At 34.3% G+C, this 27,788-nt stretch overlaps 1 protein-coding gene across 1 annotated transcript in view; it reads right to left on the bottom strand.

Moving 5' to 3' along the window:
• Nucleotides 1-324: 324 nt before the first annotated feature.
• MALRD1 (MAM and LDL receptor class A domain containing 1) overlaps nt 325-27,788 on the bottom strand; it is a 210,036-nt gene continuing 182,572 nt past the window's right edge. Inside the window, exons 36-40 of the mRNA XM_065731331.1 lie at nt 11,415-11,497; nt 11,239-11,329; nt 2,754-2,829; nt 1,053-1,109; nt 325-738 (exon numbers count right to left, since the gene is read on the bottom strand). Of these exons, the coding sequence (XP_065587403.1) occupies nt 622-738; nt 1,053-1,109; nt 2,754-2,829; nt 11,239-11,329; nt 11,415-11,497 (424 nt within the window). The 3' untranslated portion in view covers nt 325-621. The remainder of the gene's footprint in view (nt 739-1,052; nt 1,110-2,753; nt 2,830-11,238; nt 11,330-11,414; nt 11,498-27,788) is intronic.

The raw sequence follows: 27,788 nt of genomic DNA, 5'->3' as shown, positions 1-27,788 counted from the left end.
GACCAGAAGGGAATTTGGTCAGATATGGCTTTCAAAGTTAATAATAAATCAACTTTTTAAAAATAAGGGTACATACTGTTGTATCACACTGCTGAATCACATACTGAGCAGATATTCATATTCATGATTCATGACCATTTTGGTTTATTTTAATATGTTTCTAATTACACGAAGGCTTTTCTTTTGCCTCTGCCCCTTGGAGCACTAAAACAGCCATTTAAAATCCATTTCTAATGTAAAATTGCAGAAATATTTAAGTCATCATTTCTCAAATAATAGATACAAAATTATGATTATCAGACCTCAGAAATCTGGATTTGATTAAACATTTTATTAACATAGTGGCATTTGAACTGTCCAAATGTAAAATGAATTCATAGTTATAATTACCAATCAATTTCCGCACCAACAGAAATATGAAAGACTATATAAATTTGGCTTTCTATTATATTTATATATATACTTATTGATTCAATTTTTAATACAATATTACTTTTTGAACATAATTATTCTAATAAAAGATTTATTCTGGGGAGAGTTATTCATACTGCAAATGCTGCAGGATCATAAAACATGTTCAGGTTTTAGAACAAATATTCAGGCAAAGAGTCATACACAATATCAATCTTGCTTTCTGCCTATTTTCAAGGAACTGCATAATTTCTCCATGTCTGCTGATGCCTCACCATAGAGAGGATTTGGAAAAGAGGTAGCATTTTCACCTTCAATAAATGGATACTAAAAATAAAAAAATAACAAAATTAAAAAAAAATTCAATTAATTAGTTAGAATGCATCTGTTTTACTGGAAATTTTTGAATTACTGGATGATGTAACAAATAGCTACAGTAAACAGCATTAATGAAATTACTATTATGAGGATCTTGGCAGCTAGTCTAGCCCTATTATCTTCCTAAGATACTAGCACCTTCCAGAGGTGCTACAATTTTTAATAGCACTTTAAGTTACTTCTTTCTCTTTCCTCTGCTATAGCGTTTTATGTAAAAGAGCAATACATACCCTGCTTTAGAAGATAAATGCATTATTACATACCTCATGCCATGGAGAAACACTGATTTGAACAATAGGTGAGGTGGTGTAGCCAGGAAACTGTAAGAATACACAACAGTTTCAGCACATTTTTTGAGCTGCAAATAATATTCAGAAAATATCCCTCCATGTGTCTGTCAGACTAACAGACTCTAAGAATGCAAAAATGCAAGAAGATAGTATAGACAAGTGTAAAATAACACTAGACTTGCACAGTTTCAGTGTTCAGAGAAGTCCAGAGAGAATTCTTCATTATGAAAGATGTCCACAAGTGCATCACTTATGGGCATTCAGCTGGAGATAAGATGTTGTTCAGGTTTTATAGTATCTTTTGACTTGTGATACATCATTCAGTTTTAAGGTTCATCAGGCACAAACAAAACTTATAACTCTTGTTTTTCTTTTTAGAGGAAGAATCAGTAAAAACACGTATCTTCACAATCTTACAGAAAAGAGGAAAATCTGGTACAACACTGTGCTTCAGTAGCAGTGCCTGTAGCTGTCTTCTCTGAAAATCTCTCCCCTGACACCGTGCTTCTCTTTTTCAATTTGCTGTTAAACAAAGACTGTCAGAAATCTATTTTACATGCGATACATATGTCCTGATATATTGTATGTTATTGTGACAGGAATCTTTCCTACTCTCATAAACCCTCTCATAAACCCAAACCTGAAAGTGAATGTTTTTAGTCTCTAAAATAATCTGTAAGGAACCTTTAAGAGATTGAACATGACATATCGCAATCCTGTTGAAAATTGTGGTGAAATATTATATTACTCACTGTGGAAGGGGCAAGGAAATTTTATCTTTCAATTTCTATCCTAGCTTAATTCTTTCGGTTCTAATAAAGGTAATATCAGAATGAGGACAGAAAGGATGTTTTAAATTTGATTTGGCTCCTTGTAAACTCAAGGTGCTTCAACTTTATTATTTCCAATGATAAATAGCACAGAAAGCTGCATTTTAAGTCAAGTGCACTTCTCTTGTTGAATTTAAAACATAAATTATAGCTATCAATCTGATGTGATAGCTAAATTTTCTTGAAGACAAGATTCACTACACTATGTTCACATTTAGATACAGACTTTAATCACAAACAACTTCTTTACCCTAGAAGTCTTTCCATTATGATCAACAAGAAGTATTAGGGAAAAAAGTGACCAAGGAGCAGACACTGTATAGACTTGTTTGATTAGTTTCAAAATAAATTTTACAGTGATGGAAATAGTAATTCATCTTTTATTAAGGTTAACTGAATGTACAAAGGCAACCTGAGCACCTTTGTGCATGTTTTGTTGCTGTTTTGTTTTTTTTTTTTTCATTGAAGTAAAAAGTGACAAATCCCAATAAGAATTTAGAATTTTCTTTGATATATCTGGCTAAATACTTCATCTAAAACATTTTTTTTTCTCTCAGATTCAGCAGTTCACAGACATCAAGATATTTAGTTATAACTATATAATACTGTATATATAAATATATATAAGTTATAAACATCAACATATTCTCAGAACTGGGTTGATTTCAAATTTGCCTATACATTGCAAATGCACTGGAACTATCTGATACACCAGTTTTTAAGACTTAAATTTTATTAAATAAATAACATTTGCTGGAGGATTACACTGTTTTAATGGGACACCTATTCAAGAGCTAAAAACTCTCATTTTTCTGAATGTGGAGAACCAGCTATTGCTGCTTACCTTTGCTTTTCCAGATGAACTAAGGTCTTCATACAATGGATTGGCAAATGAAGTATTTATGGTTTCCTCTACTTTCCTTGAATAGTCAAACAAACGAAAGTGAAACCCTAAAATGCCATACAGGCTCTCAAAGAATCAGATAATTTCAGGATGAAAAACACTTTCTTATCAATGAAAAAATAAACATGGCTAAATATATTTTCAATTCACCTCTACTAAAATGAATGAAAACAAATATATCATCCATGTAAGTGTGATATATTAAAATAATATTTTTCATTTGTTTCTGTTAAGAAATATATGCACAGAACTATTAAGTATTCATAAAATGCAGGCATTGTGTTATATATTACATCTAAAAAGATATTAGCTAATAGGATGCATTGCTATAATGTGCATGGACTTTTTAAATTAATTCAGGGAAAGCATTTTAGGCCATTCATATAATCAGAAAACTACTATTGTAAGTATTCTTCATACCTTTTGCTGGAAAATCAAGAATATTTAAAAAATCCCTGAAGATAGTGGATTGTAAAAATTTCATGAATTGATGTAATGCCTTAAGCAACTTAAAATAGACAAGTAGGAGTAATTGTGGGTCTTCTGTTCCTTAACTCAGCTAGAAGGTTAAACATATGCTTTCCCCAACAGAGGCCTTCACACATTTCTTTTTTTTTTGGGAAGCATATATGAACTGTGCCCATTAATTCTTCATAAGCAAACGCTATTTGGAGATGACATTTGCTACCTACATCTGAAGTTTTTTGCCATACAGATGACTTCCGAAAATATGTATTTAGCTTTTTCTTTTTTTCCTCACTGGTGCTTTTATGAGTAAAAATATCTCCCTCATTGAATGTAATGCAATTTGTGCAAGGCATATACATTACATACATGAAGTTTTGCATACAAAAACAAACAAAAAAAAGCGTTTGTACAATACACTAAAATAAAAACCTTCTCTAAAACTAATATTCCATTTCAGTGGTTAAGGGATGGATTTTCTTCTATTACATTCTATTAAGTGGTGCTATTCCAAAGCCTTTCCTACAGGTGCTTTAAGCACTCTCTCCTTATTAACTGCTAGCCAGCCTCCAAGTTACAGCACCAAAGGGACTAGAGAAGACACCATAGAGCAGCCATGAAGACAGATGATGGATTGGTTAGGAAGTAAGAGCCAGGGGCAAGACACACTGCATGATTTCTTTGGCAAAGAACTGAAAGCAGAATAGATGTTCAGGAGGACTACACAGGTAGCCTACAGAAATAGACCGCCTTATGAGTTAAATCTGTGGCAAGAAAGGTTGTAAACTAAAACAGATACGTATCCTTAAAATCTTTCACAAGACTGTCAGAAAGCAATTCCTTCAATGTCGACCTCATAATTCACTTTGATTACCTGTCACAGCAATGTGGAGAGCTGAATATTTGAACCTGTTGATTTGTTCATGTGGCCTTAATCATACTGTTAATTATTCATAGTATTCTGATGCTGTTAGTTTAGTGAAGCTATAATATATTAGGTTATTTATATGCATCTCAGCATATATTTGCATACTAATTCTCCCGAATAAAGTCCATAAAACTTGCAGAGAATAGTTTTTTTTTTTTTCCTCTAACATCACACCATGGTTCACAAAACCTGAGGCCAAAAGAAAACTCAAACAGGTTTTCTAGAAACATGGCTGGGCTTGTAAGCTTATGCCCGAAGGGTCAGATTTGCATGCCTTTGTTTGGTGTCTCATTTAAGCATCACAAAACATATGTACAGGCTAAGATCATGATAAGGAAATACGGCTCTGCTTAAGTTAGTGAAGACACTTCCAAAGGCCGAGTCACACAATTTACAGATGGAACCACCTAATTTGCCAATAGGAGATGATAAGGATAGGGATGGTCCTAATTCATTTTTGTTCCCCCCTCCTCCATACAACTTAAGGATTTTTTGACAATATTACACATTTGAGCAAGAATGTTCTGAGTTCTTAGCTGTATCCTGAAAAGAAAGGAGACTGAACACACATCTCCAGCTTCCTCTGCAAGTCCACTAACCAGCAGGCTGCCACGCAGAACTGTAGGCACAAAAATGTGTTGGCTATGTTCTTCAACATCTCTCTCTATTTTGTGCTGAAATTGGTTCAGCTTATGTGTGTGAGGTTTCCTTAAGTACAGCAATTCAGACTTCCTCAGGTTATCCAACATATTACAGATGTCTCTACTCTATAGGCCTGAATCATGAAAAGGCTTATGCAGTCTGGCATCTAATGGGAATTTAAGGGCAAATATGAGCACTGGTTGTTTTTATGCAATTCAGATTTATATCAAGTAGAGAATAGGCTTTACAAATTGATCTCCAACTTTCAAGAAACTTTTTGCCAAAGTAGTGCTTTGGATTTCATCCTGCCTTGTATAACATAAGTCACCTATGTGTTACCACTGTACAATAAGGGCAAAGGTAACCCATTGCTCACAAAAATTATAGTTCAGAATAACTAATGAATTTGAAATGTAGAAAAAATAGAAAAACATAAATGCCAAGTTCAGGAGAATGTACCAAGCAGGGAATAAGAATAAAAGTTAGAAAAGCCAAGAATATGATGCTGTAGAAACAGAGAACAGCATCAGCAAAAATAACTCAAACATGGGTAAAGCAGCTCAGAAAGAAATGTGTTTTCTAACATAACCAAACATACCACAATAGGAAAGGAATAATCATCCTGGGATGTAGATCAGGTCACATGGATAATGGCTTTGCTAAACCCATCTGCATCCCCTAGTAAAAAAAAAAAACAAACACATGCTACCTAGTCTTAGGTTTTCCCATATAACTTCGGTCATATGGGAGAAGGTTATATACTCCACAAAATATCTACCTGTGTAGAAAGGGACTGCTCAGTAACATGTTTTCTAATGAGAAAGTTTGGATTTCGTTGGTTTGGACCTAAAACCAAGAATTCTGCTCTCTTCACTATACTTCTCAATTAAAAATCAATTATTTCTGTTTTCTGTAGGAAATACAGTACAAGAACGTTTATCATCAGGTTCATAACAACAAAATCCTAATGGATCAAATAGTCAATTAAAATTAAGATGATAATTAAAATAACTCCTTAAAATAATTTTATAGCAGTTTCAAAACTTCTAAATAGTAACTGTAATTCAAGATCTCAATTGCAAAATCATTTTTAAAACCTTTTAAACTAAAGTTATGTTTGTAGAAGTGCAATGTATTTTGCATTTCCCCCCCTAAAAATGGGGGACAGGATGCAAGGAAGGCAGTAATTCTAAAAGCTTAATTTGGAATCAGTTTAGAAGTCGCTTTGTTGCTTGATTAGTTTATTAATATGCTGCCTTGGCTTTCTAGGTCTACACTTTATATATATTGAGTAACTTAGGAAACTTTATATATATATCTGTATAGCATATATATATGGTCAGTTCTTTGCATCTTGACACATCCAGAACAGATTTCCTCTGTTTTTTCAGAATGTCACCTCCAGTTTCTTTGCTTGCTTTTCTAGGTGTGCTAGTCATGAGATACATATTTTAGAAAATCTCTCAATAATAGTATAAATAACTGAGTACTTCAAACTCTGAATTACAGCAGAAATAATTGAATACTTGTTATTATAGCAATAGTTTTTTTGCTTCAGAAAATCCATTCTACAGAAGAAGGAATGGATTAGGATAGCAACATTAAACTAATAAAACAGCTCCCAAACAATAGATAAAGTTGCTGCTTCACTTTTTTTCTTTTTCTCCAAAATGATTTCATTTTCTCTCTTACAAGAAGAGTATATTTTTCCCCTCTTGTTCACAAGCTGAAAAAATGTAATTACTTTGTCATTTTGTTAATCACTTTGGGATACAGGAACAGAAGCACAGCTACCTCTGGCAGTGCTTCAAATGCCCTCGGAGAACCTTTTCTGGAACACACTATTCTTTTCTCCACACCAAACTTTCAGAAAGATGTGGTCTAATTGGAGAGGGTCTTGGGGACAGGAACTAGGAATGATCATTTTTGTAAGTAACCCTTAACTGTAAAAGATTCTGAAAGCCCAGAGCTTGTTTAGCTTACAGAAAGCAGACTGTAGAGAGGCACAAAAACATTTGAGTGTGTATAACAAGCTTTTTCCAGGAAGGAGGGGAATGTTCATCTGTATATCTCCACAACAAATTAGAACAAGAACTAATGACCTTAAATCTCGGAAAGACATCTTGGCAGTTAGAAAAAAAACCTTTCTAACTTTCTACTTGCAGTATCAAGATTATCCTAAGAGGCCATCAAATCTATGTTACCTAAGGTCTTAAAGTACAACATGCAGAGGTGTCATATTTGAGTCTTTTGTGTGGCTGGATGAAGGATGACTTTTGTTGGCTCTGGTTTCCCATGATTTTCTATCATTCTAAAATACTTTTTCTGAGCTCCTCAGTTTTTCAGTTTCTTGTCTATGTGGTAAGACATATTATTAATATGCTTTGGAAAATTTTTGTTTTGTGCTAATTTTAACTGATAGGACTGATAACCACTGTGAAGCATTAGTATTGCAGCTGAAGTCATAAATCAAGATGGGGAAAGAAATAAATTGAAAGGGTCCAGAGACATTGACTGCACTGGAGGCAATAGCTATGTATCTACATAGCTTAGCTAGGTGGAAAGTAATTGATTTTCCTTTATTTTTTTATTTTTTATTTGTGTGTGTGTGTGTGTGTGTGTGTGTGTGTTTTGTTCTTGAAAGAAAATGAAGCATGAGTGGGCAAATGTAATAAAATGGAAGTCAAAATGAGGTTTTGCATCTATTCAGTCAATAGGGACATATGCCACTGAAGAAGTGAAGCAACTGGCAGCCTTTCCCTCTGAAGCAGAACACATCATCTCTGTAACATGAACAGGAACGTGAGAAACTTACAAGCTTCCTCCAATTTGGGAATTCTATACAAAACTTCCATATATCCCCAGCTGGGAGCTGGGAAGTTGCTTGAATATCTGAATGCCATTGTAGTAATGAAGTAGACTGTTGCCAAGCTTTGTGGCAGGCTGCTTTTGTCCATTAGTAAATAAACTTATGTCTTCCAGTAACTCCCACTTAAACATTGATGAATTTCGAGCTTGAAGATCAAATTATTACTAAGGAAGGTGAAAGAGAATAAAGCAAGAAAAGAGCATGCTGTCCAGGTTGGAAGGATGGCTTACATTACTATCAGCCTTTCCAGTGAAGAAAAAGAAAGATGAAATGAAACTCTCAGGTGCTCACTGTTTAATAGAAACGCTTTCTAAAAGCAGCAAGTGTTTAAGAGCTCACCAGCATACCCCTATTGCCTCCTGCCTGTTTTGCTAGTGAAAAGATTAGTTCTGTGGACTCTGAAACTTTTCATTCAGCTTTTGTGCACACTCCTATGCTATTTCATTTGATGGATCTGCACTACATTTAAAAATGCCCTGAGAGCTAATGAAGACTGTAAATATAATTCTTTGAGGAGCAGCTACAAATGCATGCATTTGTTCTATAGCAGGACAGAAAAATCAAAGAGGCTCTTATAGAAATCATTAAAAATAGCTAAAGAAGAAAATTTTTTTTCAAAAGGTAGTAAATATGGGCTCAAGAGGGCAAAAGCTTCTCTGTGAAAGAAAGACCAAGCAGAGACTTTAGATTACAGAGTTATTCTCATGCCTAATGCCTTTGAGAAAACAACACAACCCAGGAAGTCCAAAAGAAGACAAAAAATGAAATGAAAATGAACTGTGGGAAAGTATAATGTGAACAATTAATGCTTTTAGTTCTTCAAGTTCCCTTAAAAAAAAAATTGGGAGTAAAATCTCAAGCCTCTGTGTGGTGCTGTCACATTGTACATTTTACAGACTTACACAAACACAAGTCATTTCTCATTCTCAAGCTTTATCTCGAAGATCCGAAATACAGTGTTGTAACATTAGCTAACTTTGGGCTAGTCGCTGCTGATTACTGATTAAGTAGCTAAGGAATAACTTGCATTAATTTACTGCTATGCTTCCAGCCAAAATTTTTATATACCAAATCTTGCTGGTTTCAGGTAAGTAAAGAGAAAGAGAAAAAATTGATGAATTTATGTTCTCAAATTCAAAATTTCAGATTTCAGTATTTTCACAAATTCAAAGTTTCAGTGAAATTGGCACTCAGTAGTTAAATTGTTCCTTGATGATGCCTACAAAATACATTCAAACTTACACATTGTCAACTATGGTTAAAAACAATGAAAATACAAATATATATTCTCTACCATGGGTTAAGTAATTCGTTAGTTTTAGTCAGTTCCTAGTAGCAAAACTCAGAGCCACAAAAATCTCCAGTATTATAACTTAAGCTTTCAGTAGCTCCAGTGAAACTAAATCAAGGCCAGAATGAGTGCTGTGTAAACTACCTAATCTCTTTTTTTTTTTTTTTTTAATTCCACAGCTCTCTTAATTTCAGAAGTGTCATAGTAAGAAGACTCTCATCCCATGCTGTTTTCCTTCATACCTAACATGATGCTTTAAGTGCTTGGCCTAAGTGCAACATGATAACTTTTCATGTATATATATAAAATATCATTTATTTTAGCATACATACCCACAAGAAAGGAAAAAAATATTCCTCAAATACAGATAAGATAGAGGAAGAGAAGTGGGAGGCATTGCAGAAAGCCTTAAGCAAATATTTGTGAAAGAGAAAGGGAAGTGTTTAGAACACAAGAGAAAGTAGCTTAAGAAAAATAATTTAATTTCAACTCCATCAAATATTTTATTTGAAAAATATTAATTGAAATTACAAAACAAATTTAAGCAGCTTTTGTGGTACAACTCATCTTGCACTTCTGAGGTGCCTTTATATATATGTACTTTAGCAGGTCGCATAAATGGAAATGAATTTAGTTTAAAGCCTCTGTGAAGTAAGATAAAGCAATGTTATTATTCCCACTTAACAGAAGGTGAAGCAGACATAAAGAAAGTAGTTGATGCTACAAACTCAATTAACAGTAGCACAACCATGAAATGTTCTTGCTTCAACATTTTACTTCTGTGTCCATAGACAACTCTATCTGCCAGGGGAGGTAAGCTTTGTTAGGAAAGGCAGTGACAGCAATAACATGAGGACAGGAGTTTGCACAGTTCAGTAGATAGTTTTGAAGATAACAACATCCCAAAAGTAAGAAAGTTCTATAGCAAAGCAGAGGTTCAAAGGAAAAGAGATATCTCTGAATATGAATTTTAGAGAAGGAAGTGAAAGGTGAGTGAAATCTAACAACATAAGAATGGACAAGGCAGTTCAATATAGGAATTCCTGAAAGGCAGGAAGTGAAACACAACTAAAAGATAATAGATCTGTGAAATAATGCACTATCAATCTGGGGTTGGTCTTATAAAAATTATATCAACTAATTGGATAAAGAAAGATCTCTAGTACTACAAGTACTGCTATCTATGGCACTTGAAATAAATTTTGAAATAAAACAGCACCAAGTTTGCTGATTTCCTTCATTCGGTGAGGATGATCTTTATGTAGGAAGGTGTCAGAAGACAATTTCCTTGCTGTTTGCACAGTAATTATAGCAAGCTAAGTGTAGGATGGAAGAAACATGCAATTGGGAAAAAAATGTCACCATCCAGAAAGTTCATTCACCATGAGTAAGACCAGTACTTAGACCACAAGCCAAGAGTCTGTACAGGAGTGATCCTAGTGAATGATAGCAGTATTGGATAATGAGTGTGAGATGAAGAGGCAGAGTGAAGAGATGGAAGGAACAGACATGGCGTCACAGGCGAAGCGCATCTAAAGAAGCACTGATTAAGAGGTCTAATAAAAAATCAAACAGGAAGCTAGACTGTCAACATGTCCAGGAACTAAAGAAACAGAGAAAAACAGTATGATTTGTGGAAATCATCATGTGATTCTACAGTTTACAGCTTGGATTTTTTTTTGCCAATGTGTTAAATAATTTTTATGACAAAGACTATTCTTTTAAAATTGGAAAAAAGCCCTGCTCTTATGCTGTCCAGGTATTACGTGTAAGAGTAAGATCCCAGGTGTCTGTAAATATTGCAGTATTTAAGGCAAAAATGTTCTCAAAAAAATGTATACTTAGTAGCTTCAGAAAAAGCTGTGAACCTGCCTTTAATAACCTAATTTGGCCTCAGAGATTTCAAGAAACCACATATACATCATATTTTTCACATTTAACCATCTTGCACAAAAGCAGAGCTATTGCTATTAAGCTGGATGAAGTTTACGATTTAAGAATAATCTTACAAAGCTGAATAAAAAAAGTCATGTGATAACTCATTTTTAGTGGACTGGGATCCACTAATATTAGGACTAGAATGTTGCAAAACTGTTGTACATTTAGTTTGGAGGTGAAGGCAAACAGACTATAGGGTGATTTATACATCAAAACCAAAGAGATTGGGCAGTTAGCCATTGCTTTGTGCCACACTTGTGGCTGCCTTATAGAGAATAAAAGTTTCACTTACATTTTGCACACTTTCTTCTTTGATACGAAACATAAGGCAGCAACTGCAATTTTAATCAGCAAGAAACTGATCCCCAACCCAATCCAAATATCTGCAAAATCAGAGCAATCAGACCATTATGAGAAAAAAGGAAACACTGAAAGGATTAATAAGATATTTCTTTTTTATTGACCCACCATTTCGAAGGAGGCTTGAAATGGGAGATTGAAGAGGCTTAGCACTTATATGACAACGGTTTCCTTTCCATTCTTTTCCACATCTGCGAATAAAAAAAAAAGAAATCTGAAAAAGCAAGAAGCAAGGATCCCAAATTATTATAAGCACACAAGATCTTGGTTGTGAATGGGGAATCTTGTGACTGGAGAGCTCCGCACCATCCTTCTGGGTACTCCAGGGAGTCACAAGTGGCAGTAGGCACCCACACTTAGCCCAAATAAGGACTAGTGTAAAGGAAACTTTACTCTGTAAAGGTAGATGTACTTTACACAGTAGATCTACAGCTGTGTGATGTCAACTAAATAAGGCTCTCCATTTGATAAGCTGAACACCCCTGTGAGTGTCTCACTGGAATGATTTTGACCAGCTTTTAAATCATCTGAGTGACTGGTGTTTTGTTTTTTTTTTAAAGAGCATCAGAAGGCAGTAATGGCAGCAATCCAGTTCCAGTCCTACTACTGTTGCATGAATAGGAAATTAATTTCACTTCTCATAACTTTTTACACATTCACAAAAAAAATAATTTGGGGGAATCTTACATTGAGCTGCTTTCTTACTGTAATGCCAACCATTTTTTTCATAGTCATCAATTTTTATGATGCAACTTCTACTTGTAACTGAGTTTATCCCCTGCTCTCCTGTATAATACAAAATCTGACATACATAGAATTTAATCTTTATATTAAAGTCATTTTATCTGAACACATGTGAGAGAACACTGAGCTGTTTGTAATGAAATAGCACAAGATTCTTCCTATGTTTCATATCTCAGCAGCTGCACTAAGTTAAATGAGGCACTCTGGAGAGAGGGGAGTATTTCACTTTCCTGCATGTGTTCAGGCAAGCATAGAGAGAGCCAGTTAGGGTGATAGGAGCAGTAAGCACCTGTTTGCTCTTGCAGTAAAATTTCAGAGTCATTAGGATATGTCAGAAAACAAACCTGTATCCTAATTTCAGGAATGACTAGAGGAAGATTATTTCACCAAAGACCAAAGAAGACTGATAAGGGATTTGTTGCAACTCAGGGGGCCCTTGAAAAATGGTGGGTGGAGAACATGCTATATAGAAAGTACTAGCTCTATTTGGACAGAGTGAGCAGAGAGATTGGTTTAATTCATCTCATGCCACAGACCTGATTTTTCTCTGGTTAAGGGGTTACTTTTTCCAAGGTTAATAAATGGTATACTAATGAAACCAAGCTCTGGAGTCTGGAGTAGTACCTTCTGACATGCTCATTTTAAAGAAAAAGTGGTACAATTTTAGCTGATGGCTAAGGATGAGCTGGAGACCCATTGTATTCAATGACTGAAAATACCTGGTCCCCTTAGTCTTCCTTCTTCTTCAGAATATTACAAAAATCATGTAATCCATAAGCTGTTCTTTTATGTGGACTGATGATTTTATACAAATGTGAAATTGCTCTAGGGCTCATACCAAGCCCTGTGGATCCACGTAGAAACATTGCAATCTGATGGTAATCACCCATCAAAATCATTTTCTGATTGCTCTCGATTGTGTAATTTCTTTTCTCCCCATTTGCCAGATTTTTTGTTGAGCTAGAGATATGCTTTTAACTGAAATTGCTCTTTCTTGTCACTGCAGAACTTACTTGACTGTAAAAGAAAGAAAGAGAAAACAGATTTGCAGCTGTGCATAAGCACTACTCAGACATGGCAAGAGAAGTGCCATCTGCTGCTCCTCAACCAGTGGGGCATAGCACACCTCAGAGATGCAAAAATATCGTTCTTCGTAGGTGCATGTAATGGTAAGAAAATGGGGAAATCCTACTACCTAGTAATAACTACCCATATCTTCATTTGTTGCTATGTTTACATTTAATGATGAACTATCTCCATGCATTCATGTTAGCTGTACAGCTGTATTTGAATTATGGATTAATATTAGGTACCTTTCAGTTTGGTACTCTTTCACCCTAATCTTTCTATACATTCAACAACCAGCTAACTTAGATTGGTCACAAACTCTCCTCCAAACCCTTGAATCCTAACAGAGTGGTTTATGCTTTATGACACATTCTAATTAGGAAACTGATGTCAGATATCAATGTGTAATTTTGGTCACTGGAATGGTTATTCACCATGACAAGCTATGTTCTAACTGCAAATGTTCCCTAATAATACTTCTATTACTTATTTTAAAAAGGGGCAAAAATAGATTAATGTGAAAGGAGGATAATATGTCAGGAACTTGGTAATTTAGACAAGTTCAAAACCAGTCAGGGAGAAATTAGTGAAAGGCATGAAGCATGAGAAATTTTATAGAAGGAGATAGAAGACAAGTCAAAAAAAGATGACGTTAGTAAAGAAAATACAGCTAATCCTCAAAGAGAAGAATAGAAAACTAATGGTAAAGAACAAAAAATCTGAGAAGTGATTATATTGTTGGTTAAGATTTCTCACTTATATCTTCACAGATAGCTTTATTTGATCATCTTTATCTTTGGTACAGGACCTTAGCAATCATTCCTGCCAGGGAGGTAAAATATACAGATATCAGAAAAACCCTGATTCTAATTTGGAGGACCTTTCTAAAGTCTTTCTAAAAATTGTCCATTCCTTACCTAATAAATGCCAACTTCTCAAACAAAAAACAAGAGAAAATAAGTTACAGCTTGCTGAGAAGCATGCAACTTTCAGTAAATCTAAAAAAAAAAATTAAATACAATTAAAAATTTTAAAAAAAGGTAAAGCTGATTTTTCATTAACATCTCTTTCTCATTTTATGCAGGTACTGCCCCTGGCTTCTTCTGAAGCAAAACATTTCTGTGCACAGAATAGAGGAGAACTTGTCTTAAATATCCAAAACAAGATTGTTTTCTAGATACTTATGATATTTTTATCATTTTATAGTATCTTACACTGTAGAAAATCAAGTTGACTGCTGTGGAGTTAACAAGGGGAGAAAATAAAACATATTTAATGGACAAATAATTAATTATTAGAATCTGCCAATAACTCAGATTAAAGAAGATAACAGCTATGTAGCTTGAATTTAAAATAAAATATAAATCTAAACAAACTACTCCAATTATTCTGCTGCAGAAGGTCACAATGAATAAATATTTTAGGTGTTGCCTTAGACAAGAGAATAGATTTAGGTACGAAATCCAGAAAACTACTTTACAGGTCATCAAATGATATATGTATCATTTAATCTTTTGTCTATCATCTCTGCTACACAATAGTTAGATAACAATAGCATCTGCTTGATGAACATATGGCTGATCTGAATCCGAGAAAGGGAGAACGGAAGAGAAAAAATATTTGATGAACGTGTTCTCTACAGTGTTGGCTTCTGACTGTCAAAATAAAGTGAAGGGCTGATATTAAGCTGCATTTCAGACAGCTGCTGAACTCTCAAACAGCTGCAGACAATAATACTAGTGTTAGTATTAATAATAATAGCAATGATGCATCATTATTATTATTATTATTATTATTATTATTAGTAGTAGTAGTAGTAGTAGTAGTAGTAATAGTAGTACTGTAGTGATGAAAATGCAGCTTTGGTGAAGCTCAAACTTTTACATAAAGATGGAAAGACGGAAGAACTTTTTTTTTTTGCCAAGCTCACACACTCAGAGACCTAAGAGAGTTCCACAAGGGTGATGTCAATTTATACATTCTCAAAACAAAACCCAGAAGCAAGGAAAAAAATAAAAATATCAGGAAAAAAAGAAAGGAAAGGTAAATTTCAAAATGAACATGATATTACTTCATAGTATTTCTGAGGGATTGGAAGAGATTCTTCTAGCTGCTTTTACTGAGGGCACAGGGTGTTATTTTTTCATGCTTTTGTGGTCACAAAAGTAGTTTCAATACCCAGATTTAGGCCTCTGGCTGCTACCACAAAACTGTATCAGTGAATAACAGAAATAATACCGGACAGTTATATGTGAAATGAAGTCTAACTTCAGCTTTCTACTGTTCAGTCCTTGGCATATGCAATCCCAAAGTGAACTTTAATTACTCTAACAGCTCCAGGTAATTCAGAGCAGTTCATGGCACAAATCCAAGAGATGGCTCACTTGAAGACTAGTTAATGAAGGAGAATAATCTTAATTACCTACCCACTGCTGTGCATGGTCTGTATTTACAGTGCTTTACATTCAAGTGGGAGGCAAATAAGTTTCTTCTTCAGTCACTATTAGCTTCCTTGCGGATGGGAGCAGCTAGGGATACAGGGGTGCTGATGGTGGTGGAGGATCTGATGGAGCACAAATCAACCATGTCTTCTGGGCAATGTGCTAAATCTTCATTAGCAGGCTAATGCCACTTTTGAAGTAGTTCCTTAATAATTATTTTCTGGTATTTTACTTTTAAGATAGACAATTCTGAAAAGGCTTTGAATTTATCTCTCGAGCCATGAACCTTAAATTTCACATTATTTATGTAAAATTAATTTCACTGGATTAATTAGATTTTGACTAATTAGCAGCAGCACATTTTACATGAGTCTTAAGCTCATCTGAAGCACAGAGATAGCCATTGCAATCCATTCAGACAGGAAGTTCCCTCATAGTTGAAACAGGAGGAGCAAGAGAGACAGACAAATGAAATAGCACTTAAATCCTTCCATCCTCGTGCACATCCTAATCTACCCTGCCTGACAAAATGTCTTCTGCTATTATTGAGTTCCTATAGGAAAGTCACCCTGCAGGTTAAAATGCTAACCCTTCAACTTTTCTTCTAGGAATTCTAACACATTATTTTCTAATCCACATACTGGTAATACAGATGAGTGAACATTGCTTGTGTTGCTGCATTCTGTGCCTGAGGTCACAGATCATTTCACTCAAAATAACATAAAAAACACAAGTTTTTTTGTTCTTTTTGATGTTCATCCAAGGAAGGTTTAATTTACAATAACGTCTGGTTGACACATTGCTGCATTTCAGAAAATCAAACTTTATGCTGTACTAATGACAGCATATGCAAGCCTCCAAATAAATACAGATGTTTACTTGATTGCTCATCTTCATCTGATGCATTGTTTATGCAATTATTTCCTTCAGTCTGCGATAGAAAAATACCCTCTATCATTCTGGCCTATCAGTATTACATATGGCTCCTGGGTAGGAGTAGATGACAGTAGGAATAGACAATTGATTCCATGACCTCCAAGAGCAAGTATGAACAGAGCTTTTTCTGAACTTGGAAAGAAAGAATTCCAACAAGCTGCATTTTCAAGCAAGATTTTGATGTGTATGAAAAACTAAGTGGTTAAAACTGTTTCTTTTGTTGTTGTTTGCTTTTATCCCTAACAGTAGTAATTAGCAAAATTTCATAATGACTAAGGTTGTTTATTACATTCAGAATGATCAATATCTACTCATCTAACCACTTAATGCCTGATATTAGCAGTAAAATATGGATTAATATAGTCATATTGCTCTGTATATTAAAATAAGTAGTATGACTCCTTATTTTAGGAGCATTCGCCAGGTATTGTTCTTACTTACAAATCTGTCACAAAATGCAACGTCTTCTGAGCGAACTCAGATTTGCCACTGCCAATGTCTGCAGTATACTATATGTGTATCATCACACATATGAGTGTTGCCATTATTCAAGAGCTACACCATATGTATTGGAGTGCAACCTGCTCCAGGAAAGGAAGCAAAAGATAAAGGAAAAAAAATAAAAAGTCCTTAGTTATTTGTAGAAAATAGCTGTTACGTCCCTCTGCTATATTTGTTTAAAGAACCTTTTCAGTTCTCTGCCTTTGCAGAGAATATTTTGTTATATTTTGTATCATAAAGTTTACTAGATGTTTATGAGTATGATGAAAACAGCAACTCCTCATTCCATTATAAAATGAATGGAAATAAAAAGTAATCATACTCTTTTATTAGTCTTTAATGCTAAACACAGTATTTCAATATTGAATGTTTTGTGAATGGCCTCAGAAGATATCATACTTATGATGACTGTAACCTTTTGCCTGCTGTCTACAACCAGAACAAGGAGACACATTAACACACTGGGAGAGAACAGGACGTTCTCTGAAATAGTGCGTGCAGTTCTGCTCACTCCTTTTCAGAAAGATGAACACCAAGGACTACTAAGCAAAGCAAGAAAAACAGAAAGTATTACAGGAGGATTCCAAAAGGTTTCAGCTTGTTTAGTCTATAGAAAGGAGAGCCAAGAGACACATGGCTTTTATCTAGAAACAATTAGGAGGACAAACAACAGAGTTATTGAGGGGCTATTTGGGTTATTGGAGGATACAGGCACACATACAAATGTTTATAAGCTGGCTGTGAGAAGAAATATGAATAAATTATTAGAAAGCATTGAAACAGAAAAGAAAGGCTCTTATCCACCTTGGAAGAGCCAACCTTCAAGCTGATTTCCCCTGTATTTGGTGTCATGTGCCTAAAAAACATCACGTGCTGAAAACTCACCGTAACACAGCATGGTAGAGAAGAATATGCAAGCCAAGAATTCCCCATGATTAGTCATAAAATGAAGCTAATTGAACTTATTAACTGCATTATATTATGTAGTTGTACGTGGTCACAAGGGCTTAGATTTGCTGACCCATATATACAGTTCTATCTTGAAAAGTGCTAAATTCATAGCTGATAAATATAGAAGAATTAACATAGAGAAAAATAATATGAGTTATATTTTATTTAGAATCTGTTTATAAGTACTCTGAGAAAAGACTGGGAATTACTGTAGGTTATTAAATGAAAGTAAGTGTTCAATTTGTAGTATAAAGATACAATGTGCTCAAAGAGTAAGAAGATATTAGAGATTATAGTGATTAAAATCACATGGTAGAGATTGAAAAGATCAATTCTAATTTATAAAGAAGATGTGAGCTCTTTATAAAGATGATGGGAGCAGATATGCTAAAGGTAAACAAATTGATATATGGTAGATGGAGGAAACATTGCTAGTTGCTGTCTATCTTTTAGAACATTCAATCAAAGTGAAAGGAAATAAATCTTAAACTAAAAATAAGGAAGCTATTTGTCACATAGTAATTAACTGACCTGGGGAGTCTTCGCCACTGTAAGTCTTAGAAGCCAAGAACTTAATGATAAGTACTAAAGATGACTCTTTAGAACAGAGAATGAAAATCTTTAGGGATTGCAGAGCTTTAAGTTCCTACCGATAGTAACTTAGAAGGAAATTATTATATTGACATCATCATTTTCTACATGTATGTTCTTGCTTATTCACTCCTAGGGTGTTCTGTCAGCTACTCTCAGGTCTCCAGTGTGATACACTGCCGTTGCTCTTTGCTCTTACAGCCACAATGAGAGGGTTTAATTACCGCCTATGTTGAATAAGAAAAGGTATCTGTTAGAAGGAAGGACTCAGCAACTGTATCTAATTACTTTTTATACAGATATACAATGAAACTATTGTGAGCAATTTTAAAGGTTTTGAGTGGGACCTAATTTTTCTAACATTAATCGCCTGAAAAGGAAGGAATCCAGAGAAAGTCCAGATAAGATAGACTTTGAAATGAAGAGACGTTTGGTTACAAAAGAGTCAAGACAGCCCATTGAGATTAGATAGATGCATTTGGCTGTTACACAGCGAGCCAAGAGGAGCAGCACCTTCATACCTGCTGTTGAATGCTTAAATAAAAAACAAACAAACAAGGTCTGATATAAAATAGGTGCACAAGGGTGAGCTTTGTATCACAGGCAGCTTGTGAATGACCTCCTGTTAAGTCCAGACAAACCATTTATTAAAGATAGAAGGATAAATACTTTCTCTAGTTTCAGTCATTTTAAATAGAAATGACTGGAGTAATTCAAATTTCTTTACTGAAGTAGTCTTTTTTTTCACAGAGATTGAATTTAATTCAATTTAACATTTCACAGAGATTGAATTTAATTTTTAAAGAAATTCTGCCAGTGTCAGAAACCTGCATGAATTCCTATTAGTTTTCTTTTTTGGTTTCTATCTAAAAACTGCAGAAGAAGCCCAGATTTTGAAATTATTTGACTAATAATTAGATTGATTTAAAATAAAAATCTTTTTTTGTTTGTTTGTTTTTATATACAGCTTTTCAGTATAGCTTACCATAAGGAAATGCAGACGTATCTACAAACTATTTGCTGTGTCATTTCCTTCTGTAGCTTTACTCTTCAATAATATGCTCAAGAATTCATACTCAGAATTCATTGAGGGCTGGTACGTGGAGCACACTCTATTTAATGGCACAGATTCATTCCGCTGCGGCTATGAAATACGCACTCACAGCAGATGGCCAGACATTAAATTCACTATTTCAAACTATTATACTCATTTTAATGCTACCTTTTCTAACTTTATTACATAATAGCTTTGTGGTTACAGATTTTCTAAACAACACTGAAGCCCAGTAAGACAAGAAATATAGTAAAGAAAGTATTTGGTGCTAGACTCAACAGAGAAATCATTATCTACTTAGCTAGTCGTTGTAAAAAAAATATATATATATTACAAACTTCTTCAAGGAAAGAAAACAAAACAACAAGCAACAACAACAAAAAACAATAACATCAATAAGCTCATGAATACCAAGCACAAAAAAAGAAAAAAAAAGTCTTTCCAAAAAGTCTGTGATTATTTTTAAGTGATTTTTCACTTGAACTTTCTTTAGGAAGAGAATAAAAATTCAAGCCATACTTACTTGAAGGACAAACCATCAGAAAGTGATTTGTTTAATTCTGATGCTGAAATAAGATACTGACACAACAGGAAAGAAACAAGTTGAAAAAATTCTGTATGTACATTGATCACTGAACATGTGAGATCTGAGTTCAAATAATGACTCAGTCTTACATGAGTATTAGTCCACAGCATTTAAATCTGGAACTGCAATTTAAAAAAAATGGCTAACAGAATATTGCCTATATATTTATATAAAAGGCATTTTTAGACAGGATAAAAAAATAACGTAGGAATTTTGCTAACAAGAATTGAAAGATAAGATGCTAGGAATGCTGAGGAAACTTTGGTGTAGGTACACCAAATGATATGCCTAGCACAGAGACATTTCACCAGTAGAAAGGGATTATTCACCATTTTTCCTTTGCTCTAATCTAAAATCAGGAGACTGAACTAATACAAATTACCATTTACAGTACAAAATGAATCTGCTTGAGAAGTCTACTTCAGTACCAAGGTATCTGAAATGCTGCAGAAAAAGCTCATTCAATAGCCTTAGCTTAAATCAGCTTATAGAAAAACGAAAGTCCTTTATTCCAATCCAGCTGTCCATCTTCTCTTCAATTCTTGCTTCACAGTTCTTTTTTTTTTTCCCCTTTTTACTTAGAGGTGTGGGGGTCTAATTTTACTTCCTTTTTCTTTGTTGGCCCTCTGGTATTTTTGTGTTTCTCTTCTATTTTTTCTTTTTATCCCTTTTCCTACTCATGAAACATGCACTTGGATGCTTGATTTCCTCTTGAAGTACTCTCAAAGGAGGGGAAAAGGATGAGAGAGAGATATGGAAAGGACAGAGAGACAATGAAACAGAAATCTCAAAAGTGAACACTACCACACTTTTACATGCTTTTCTACCTGATACAGCCCAGGTCTGCAGTTTCAATAGGATTAAATAAATACTAAGGAATGACCTAACAGAAAGTTTGATCTGTATTTACAGCAGGTAGTAAAATTCATTTGCTTTCAGAAATGGCACTGATTTCATATTTACGTAAAAGTAGAAAAACTGTAAAAGAAATAATGCAGTAAATTATGACAGATATAAATAATTTTACAATAAACCTGTTAGTATCACAGTGAAAGGTTTTTTTCTTATTTTTTCTTATATGAGAGTTCTGTTGATGCATATCAGAAGAAAACAACAAGAGATCTGAATATATTTACAGTAGGTGGCTTTTTTTCCACAAACACCATTCTTTTACTGCTTTGTTTTCACTTTTTTTTTTGTTGTATGCAGTTTCTTATTGTCTTTTATTGAACTTTAACTATACTGAGACTACTTTATTTCCAGCACTGTGTCTGAAAGTAATACCTTCCATTTATTCCCATGGAAATGACAATGGAGTCAAAGAACACAATAATACTACTGGATAGAGAAAATTCCCAGCTACAAAACACAATTTTTCATCATAGTCATCACCATTAGCTGTGCATTTTTACCAGCTATGAACAAGAGTCTGCATGCTATGCTTGTGAAATTCTGCACCAGCAGAGGTGATCCACTGTTGCCACTGCTGAAACGTGCCTCCCACCACCTCACTGTGCTAACATCCACTGTTTGTTCTCCATAAACATACAGCAAGAATCGATTAATGTCAACATGTGCAATTTTTTCCACATGGAGGAATTCAATTCCACACCTTTGCTCCATCCTCACTTCCATGTCAGACTCCATTCTGTCAGACTGCCCTTCTGCTGCCATCTGTCACATGGCAACAATGTGTAATGGGATATTGGTAGGAAGGTTTCACCTCTGCTGCTACACCACCAACATACATCTCTGATTTTGTTGGCCAAAGTAATGAAATAGTAAACATTACTTTTGGAGTAGCCCTTGTAGTTATGAAAGAAATAATAGGTCTTTATTATGAAGTCAGTTCTCATATCCATTTTGCTGATGTTTACCTTTGACATGGCTTTCATAGGCATGAATTTGCAAGTTCCTTTTTAAATTAAATCCTTAATCAAAGAAGATAAGTAATGAATATTTTGTCATTATTAAACCACATATTTGGTGCAATTAATAATAAGAAAAAGATAATTATTGATTCTTCCCATCTCCTCCCACTTTCATCTTTCCTGTATTGGTGTATTCATTTATCAGCTGAAATGGTCTGTGTTTTAACCAATCTGCTAACTCAGGCTATTGCTCCTAGCAGGTGGATTGTAGTGTGTATTAGAGATTATAAATCACTTTGTCATTCTTAAACAGTCATAAATTTAACTGCTTACATAAGAGACATCAGTACACAGTAACATTTAATGCTGCTGTTTCTCAGCGTTGTACAGGTCTAGTATGAACACATTCTTTTTCTTTTTATTTTGTATTTTAAATGCGTACTGATAAGAGATCGAAAACAAAAAGCCACAAAAGTGCTGTTTCCCTTACCCTCTGTGTAATACAGATACAGTGGGTTTTATTCTGTTTGAATAATTCCTCAGAAAAGGCTTAAGTTCAGTGATAAGTTCAACATGCCAATGTGATCCAAGCAAAAAAATAATGGTGGGACTCATAATAAAAATGAATTCCCCAGAAGAATGCAAAATTCACACTCTAGCTTCATTCTAACAAGTTAAAATTATGAAATCTCCAGAGAAATGACCTTTAAACAATTTATGAGAACCTAAGACACTTTAGATGCAATAAAAATAATTTCTTCATAACCTTTTTCTCAGCACCACATTCCCTTTGTGTTGTTATGGTTACAGAGTCAAGACTTCAAAATTTAGCAGAGGCTAGAATTAAGGATTCCTGTGCTTTTTCAATTCATACCCTCGTGCATACATTTTCAGATACAGTATTTAATTGGAAGATCACAGACTCCCCCAGACCTTCCTTCCAAATAAAAAGCTTTAATTTTGGTATTCAGTGATTGGCTTTGCAATGAGATTATCATTATGGCATACAGCAGAGGTAATTTAGCATGACTAATATAAGCCAGGAAAAAATATTGATATTATGAGTAGCTAAATCTTCTCTGTTATTATCAGTGCTCAAATCTTCAAACTTCAGCACTTAATATTAGCCTATATGTATACATTAAGACAAATTTAAACTCCTGGCACATCACTGTAACTTTTATTGAGGAAAATAGTTCAAAATTTGGCTCATTTGCTTTAATTCAATAAAGGACTGAATTTCAACTCATATACTGGCATTCTGATAAAGCAAAATTCTTCCAATGGCCTTTAGTAGATATTATTTTTAATAATATATGTTGAGCTACAGCTAATAATAGAATTTCTAACAGCATCCAGCTTATTCATTCAACAAACTCATTTGCAGCCAAGAAATATGCTGTACAGATGAAGGATGGAGTTAATACTGCTGTGCAATGAATCACTGTGCTTATACAATGCAGAGCATCCTTTATGCTCCTTTAATGTATATCACTAGGCAAAATGAAAACCGTGTTAACCTGCATTGCTGGTAAACAACTTGAACAGAGGAAGTCTACCTATCCAAAAATTTGAGAAGTCAAGAAATTCTTTCCATGTTCTGTTTTTCTACTGATTGTCTTAAGTCATCTGTTGAGACAAGGTAGAAGTGAGCCATGAAAAACATTCCATATTAATAAGGGACAGATTTACATTTTCCGAAGGCATAGTGTCAGTGCAGTAAGGCTCAGGATGAAATCTGTTATATAAACTGAACAACTGATTTCATTAATCCACTTTTTTTCCTCTGACTGTGAGGATACCGCAATTTTTAAAATATATTTGAAATAAAAAGTGTGAATTATTTCTCCATAATTCTGGCAGATGATTTTTTTTTCCTACTCCTGAAACAGACTATTACAAAGATGATACAATGCCTTGCCTTTAATCTTCATATCAATAACTGAAAATTAAAAAAATGATATCTTAATTACACAAAAAATATCATTTAGAAATGTATCACATTAATGCACATCAATTACTTTTTTTTCAACATTCATAGTAAATTAATTCTTATTATATTATATCCAATCATTATATATTTGAAAATGTATTCTTAAATATGACCTGTGTAAGCCACCTTAGGTATTTTGTGTAAAAGGAGATTGAAGTTATTTGAACATGACAGTTTTTCATCTTTTGAAAGAGATTAAACATTGATGTTTTCCAGTAGAGTCTTTTTTTTTATTTGTTTTAAGATTTTCTTACTAGAAAGATTTTCTCATAGTAGTTCTTCTGAATGTTATGTCATTCTTTCTTTTCATGATACACTTGATCTGTTTTACAGAGCTGACTCGACCACTTTTTCTGTCCTTTCTCTTCATACTCAAGATTTTAGAGATCAGAAATCTATGGTATCTATGAGATCTGAAAACTTCAGAACTGATGGTGATTAGGTTACACCAAGATCTGGACTACTAAATCCCACAAAATGTGGTGTGAGCACTAAGTGTACCTATAAAACTGTGAATATAGTAATAGGATAATATAAGATTAGCATGTTGGCCATTTTTCTGATTTAATCTCAGGACCTGTGATACTCACTTTTCATACTGAGTGTTTGAGACTCAGCCTGTTTCTTTCCAAATGTAAATATGCAGATAGATTGTTTTCATTTTTGTCTTAAGTTCGTTTAATCATCCTGATTAGGTTTAGTTGAACTATCTGAAGGCGTCAGTAAGTTGTTCCTTCTCTGGGAAAGGCTGAGGGGACTTGTCAAGATAGGAAAGCACTGCACAAAGTTGCCATCATGTGGCTCATGCAGAAACTACTGTAAGGAAAAAGAGAGATGAGGCCTCAGGCCTGACAGATGACTTCTCTGGAACCAGAGGAGAAGGAGTAGAGCTTATGACCATTCATAAGGAGTCAAAGTTAACTGCAGCAGAGAAGGTCACATTAAGTGAGGACAAGTTGGTAAGGGGACAGAAGTGAATAAACCATTTTTATGTCTACTCTGTAACCACTAATTACGCAGCATTCTTCCTATTTAAATATGAAGGCTGATTTAAAAGTAATGCCTCCTATTTCATTGCGCTGGCCCATGACATCAGAGGTGGATGCTGGTGGTATGGAAGTAAAGGTGGAACTTTTCCATCAATATTCTGTTACATTTTGTTGCCGTGTGACAGGTGGCAGCAGAGAGGCAGTCTGACAGAACGGCATCTGACATAGAAGTGCATTATGTGGTATATAGTGCTGATAATGAGAACATCTGATAAAGAGATAGATCTAATAACGCCTGGTATCTTATGAGTTTGTGCCGATTCACACAGTAATATCACTTTTCTCACCATCTCCTCATGATTTTCTTCACCTTCATCCTATTTCTTGCACATCTTTCCCATATCTCTCTCATAAAAGCATGTAGCACATGTACAAGCATTAGTGTGGTGCCCCAAAACAAATGAGTGTTATTTTTTACAATAGTTGTGGGGATATCACATCTTTGACATCTCTGCTTTCTTCATCAGGATTGGCTAAAACTGTCTTACGGGCTAAATAAACATGTGGATGCAAATAATTGTGTACAAAAGGAATATCAGGACAGTCACATTAACCTTGTTTTTTTTTTTAGGGTATCAGGCTGAAAAATGTTTTTAAATAGAATTTATCTATTCTGTCTATAATGTCCCATGTCCCTTAAAACATCTGTGCCCCAGTAACAGCCTTGGACATGACTTATCACCTAAGTCATTGTGTATGACAAGAATAAAGGATAGCTCACAGATTATGTATTATAAGTCCTAGACAGTGGCCTCGTGCTACAGCCAAATCTTCTCACAGGCACAAGTTTCATCTATGTGCAAACACAACTTTAACAAAGGAAGCTGTCAGTGTACATGGTGGCATGGTCAGTTAGTCCCCAGAACTTGGGTGATTACTCTTCATCCCATTCTCCTTTCCTTCCTTCCCTCCCATTAGCTCACTCTTACCTGTGAATTAGTAATGTTAAAAATCTTGTAGTCAGTATCATTCCAGAAGTGGAAAGGAAAACACCATTGTTGTTATTTCTTTTTTTTTTAAACATACCTCTTACAAAGTAAGAAAGCAACATATCAGCAGTATTTATACCTCTCTCTGCACATTGTCAATAAAGTGCTATCTTTATTTAATTTTCAGTTCATCAGATCTTCTACATCCACCTTTATTATCTATACTATTTTAGTTATTAACAAAACATATTCCTCTTTTATTTAAAGGTCTAACAAATGTTTTCACATCACTAGAAGTTCTGCCAGATTAGAAGCACTCCTACACATCCCCATAAGACAGATTTCACTCCTACACTTCCTGACCCTGAATCTCCTTCCAGATTCCTCATCCTACCTTTGATTAACTGAGCAAGATGGGGGTGGAGGAATCAGCTCTCTACTCAGGATAATCTGATGAAAAATTAAATTAACTGACTTATATGACAGTGAATTATTTCCATTTGAATTTAAAAGTTATTTGGAATAGATCAGCAAATTTGGACCCAGACTTCCACATGATCAGTGTTTCTACACCTTTTAATTAACTCTAAAATATCTTGACTGGATAGAAAGCTAAAAATTGAACTGTATTCTAACTTCTCTTAAATTAAAAATTATTTAGTTATTTGTTTCTTGGATGCTTATAATAAATAAGAATTTTAAGGAGCTGTACTTAAGAAACAATATTTTGGTTTACTGTGCAGAAATTTTCAATTGTTTGATCCATGAATATATTTGCAGTATTTTATGGACAAACAGGTTTTCTCCTTTAAACAGCTAAAGCTCTGGCAGATTTCCCTTACAAGGATTTAAATTCCGGATCTTTTGCTCAAATATCCAGGAGAGAAAGGAATGCTTATAATCCACCTTTATGTTCAAAGACTTTGAAGGTCAGCAGTTAAGCAGGGGATATAATCACAAACACTGGAACAGATAGGTTTTCTGAAGTTGGAAGAGTCACAGTGCTATCCACACAAAACCAACTACAGATTACAGTATTTTCTGAACCTCTTGACTTGACTTGGTTTGAAATTTCAATGAAAAAATCACACTCCCATTGTTTTATATTTTGGACTGACTGTATATATCACAAAACTAGTTTGCACAATACTTCTACAGGAGATTTTACCAAGTGAAGAAGTAAAGCAAAGTTACAAAGAAAGAAACAAACAAAAAAATGCAAATACCTAAGTCACCAGTTTCACAGAATAGATACACTTGAAGTATTATTTGAGGAAAAAAAAAAATTTGGATCAGAAGAAACCTCAATATCAACATATAAAGACTACAATAAAGAATTAAAATAAATCACTTATGTTGGCAGTCTTAAAGAACACGATTTTTTTTAAACTGGGAGATACATTCAGAAGGATTAGAAGAATTATTCTTTGTATATTAAAAAATGACAACTGTTAATTAAACACACAATGCATAAATGAAGGAGTGAGCTTTGTTGTATACTTCAAATCAGGAAGAAGAAAAACCCACAAACCCAGGGTCAAATACTATCTTAAAGTAGCTTGTACAGTTCAATATCGTAATGCAATAATTTTGCTGTTCAGCAGACGAGCACCTAAAAGTTTAAATCTGTCAATAACTGTTAAGCAATAAATTGAACATTAAAAGAAAAAATGATGTCCAGATATTCTTTAAAGCAATATCTTCAAGTTCTTAGATTAAATAATTTATAAACAAGTTTCAAAGTAAGTCCTTTTGGTAAGACGTGAAT

Source organism: Cyrtonyx montezumae, unplaced genomic scaffold, assembly GCF_038088225.1.
Source record: "Cyrtonyx montezumae isolate F1298 unplaced genomic scaffold, pur_monq_1.0 scaffold_14, whole genome shotgun sequence".
In the NCBI taxonomy this organism is placed as follows: Eukaryota; Metazoa; Chordata; class Aves; order Galliformes; family Odontophoridae; genus Cyrtonyx; species Cyrtonyx montezumae.
The sequence above is the reverse complement of the archived record's forward strand: the minus strand, read 5'-3'. Positions and strand labels throughout refer to the sequence as shown.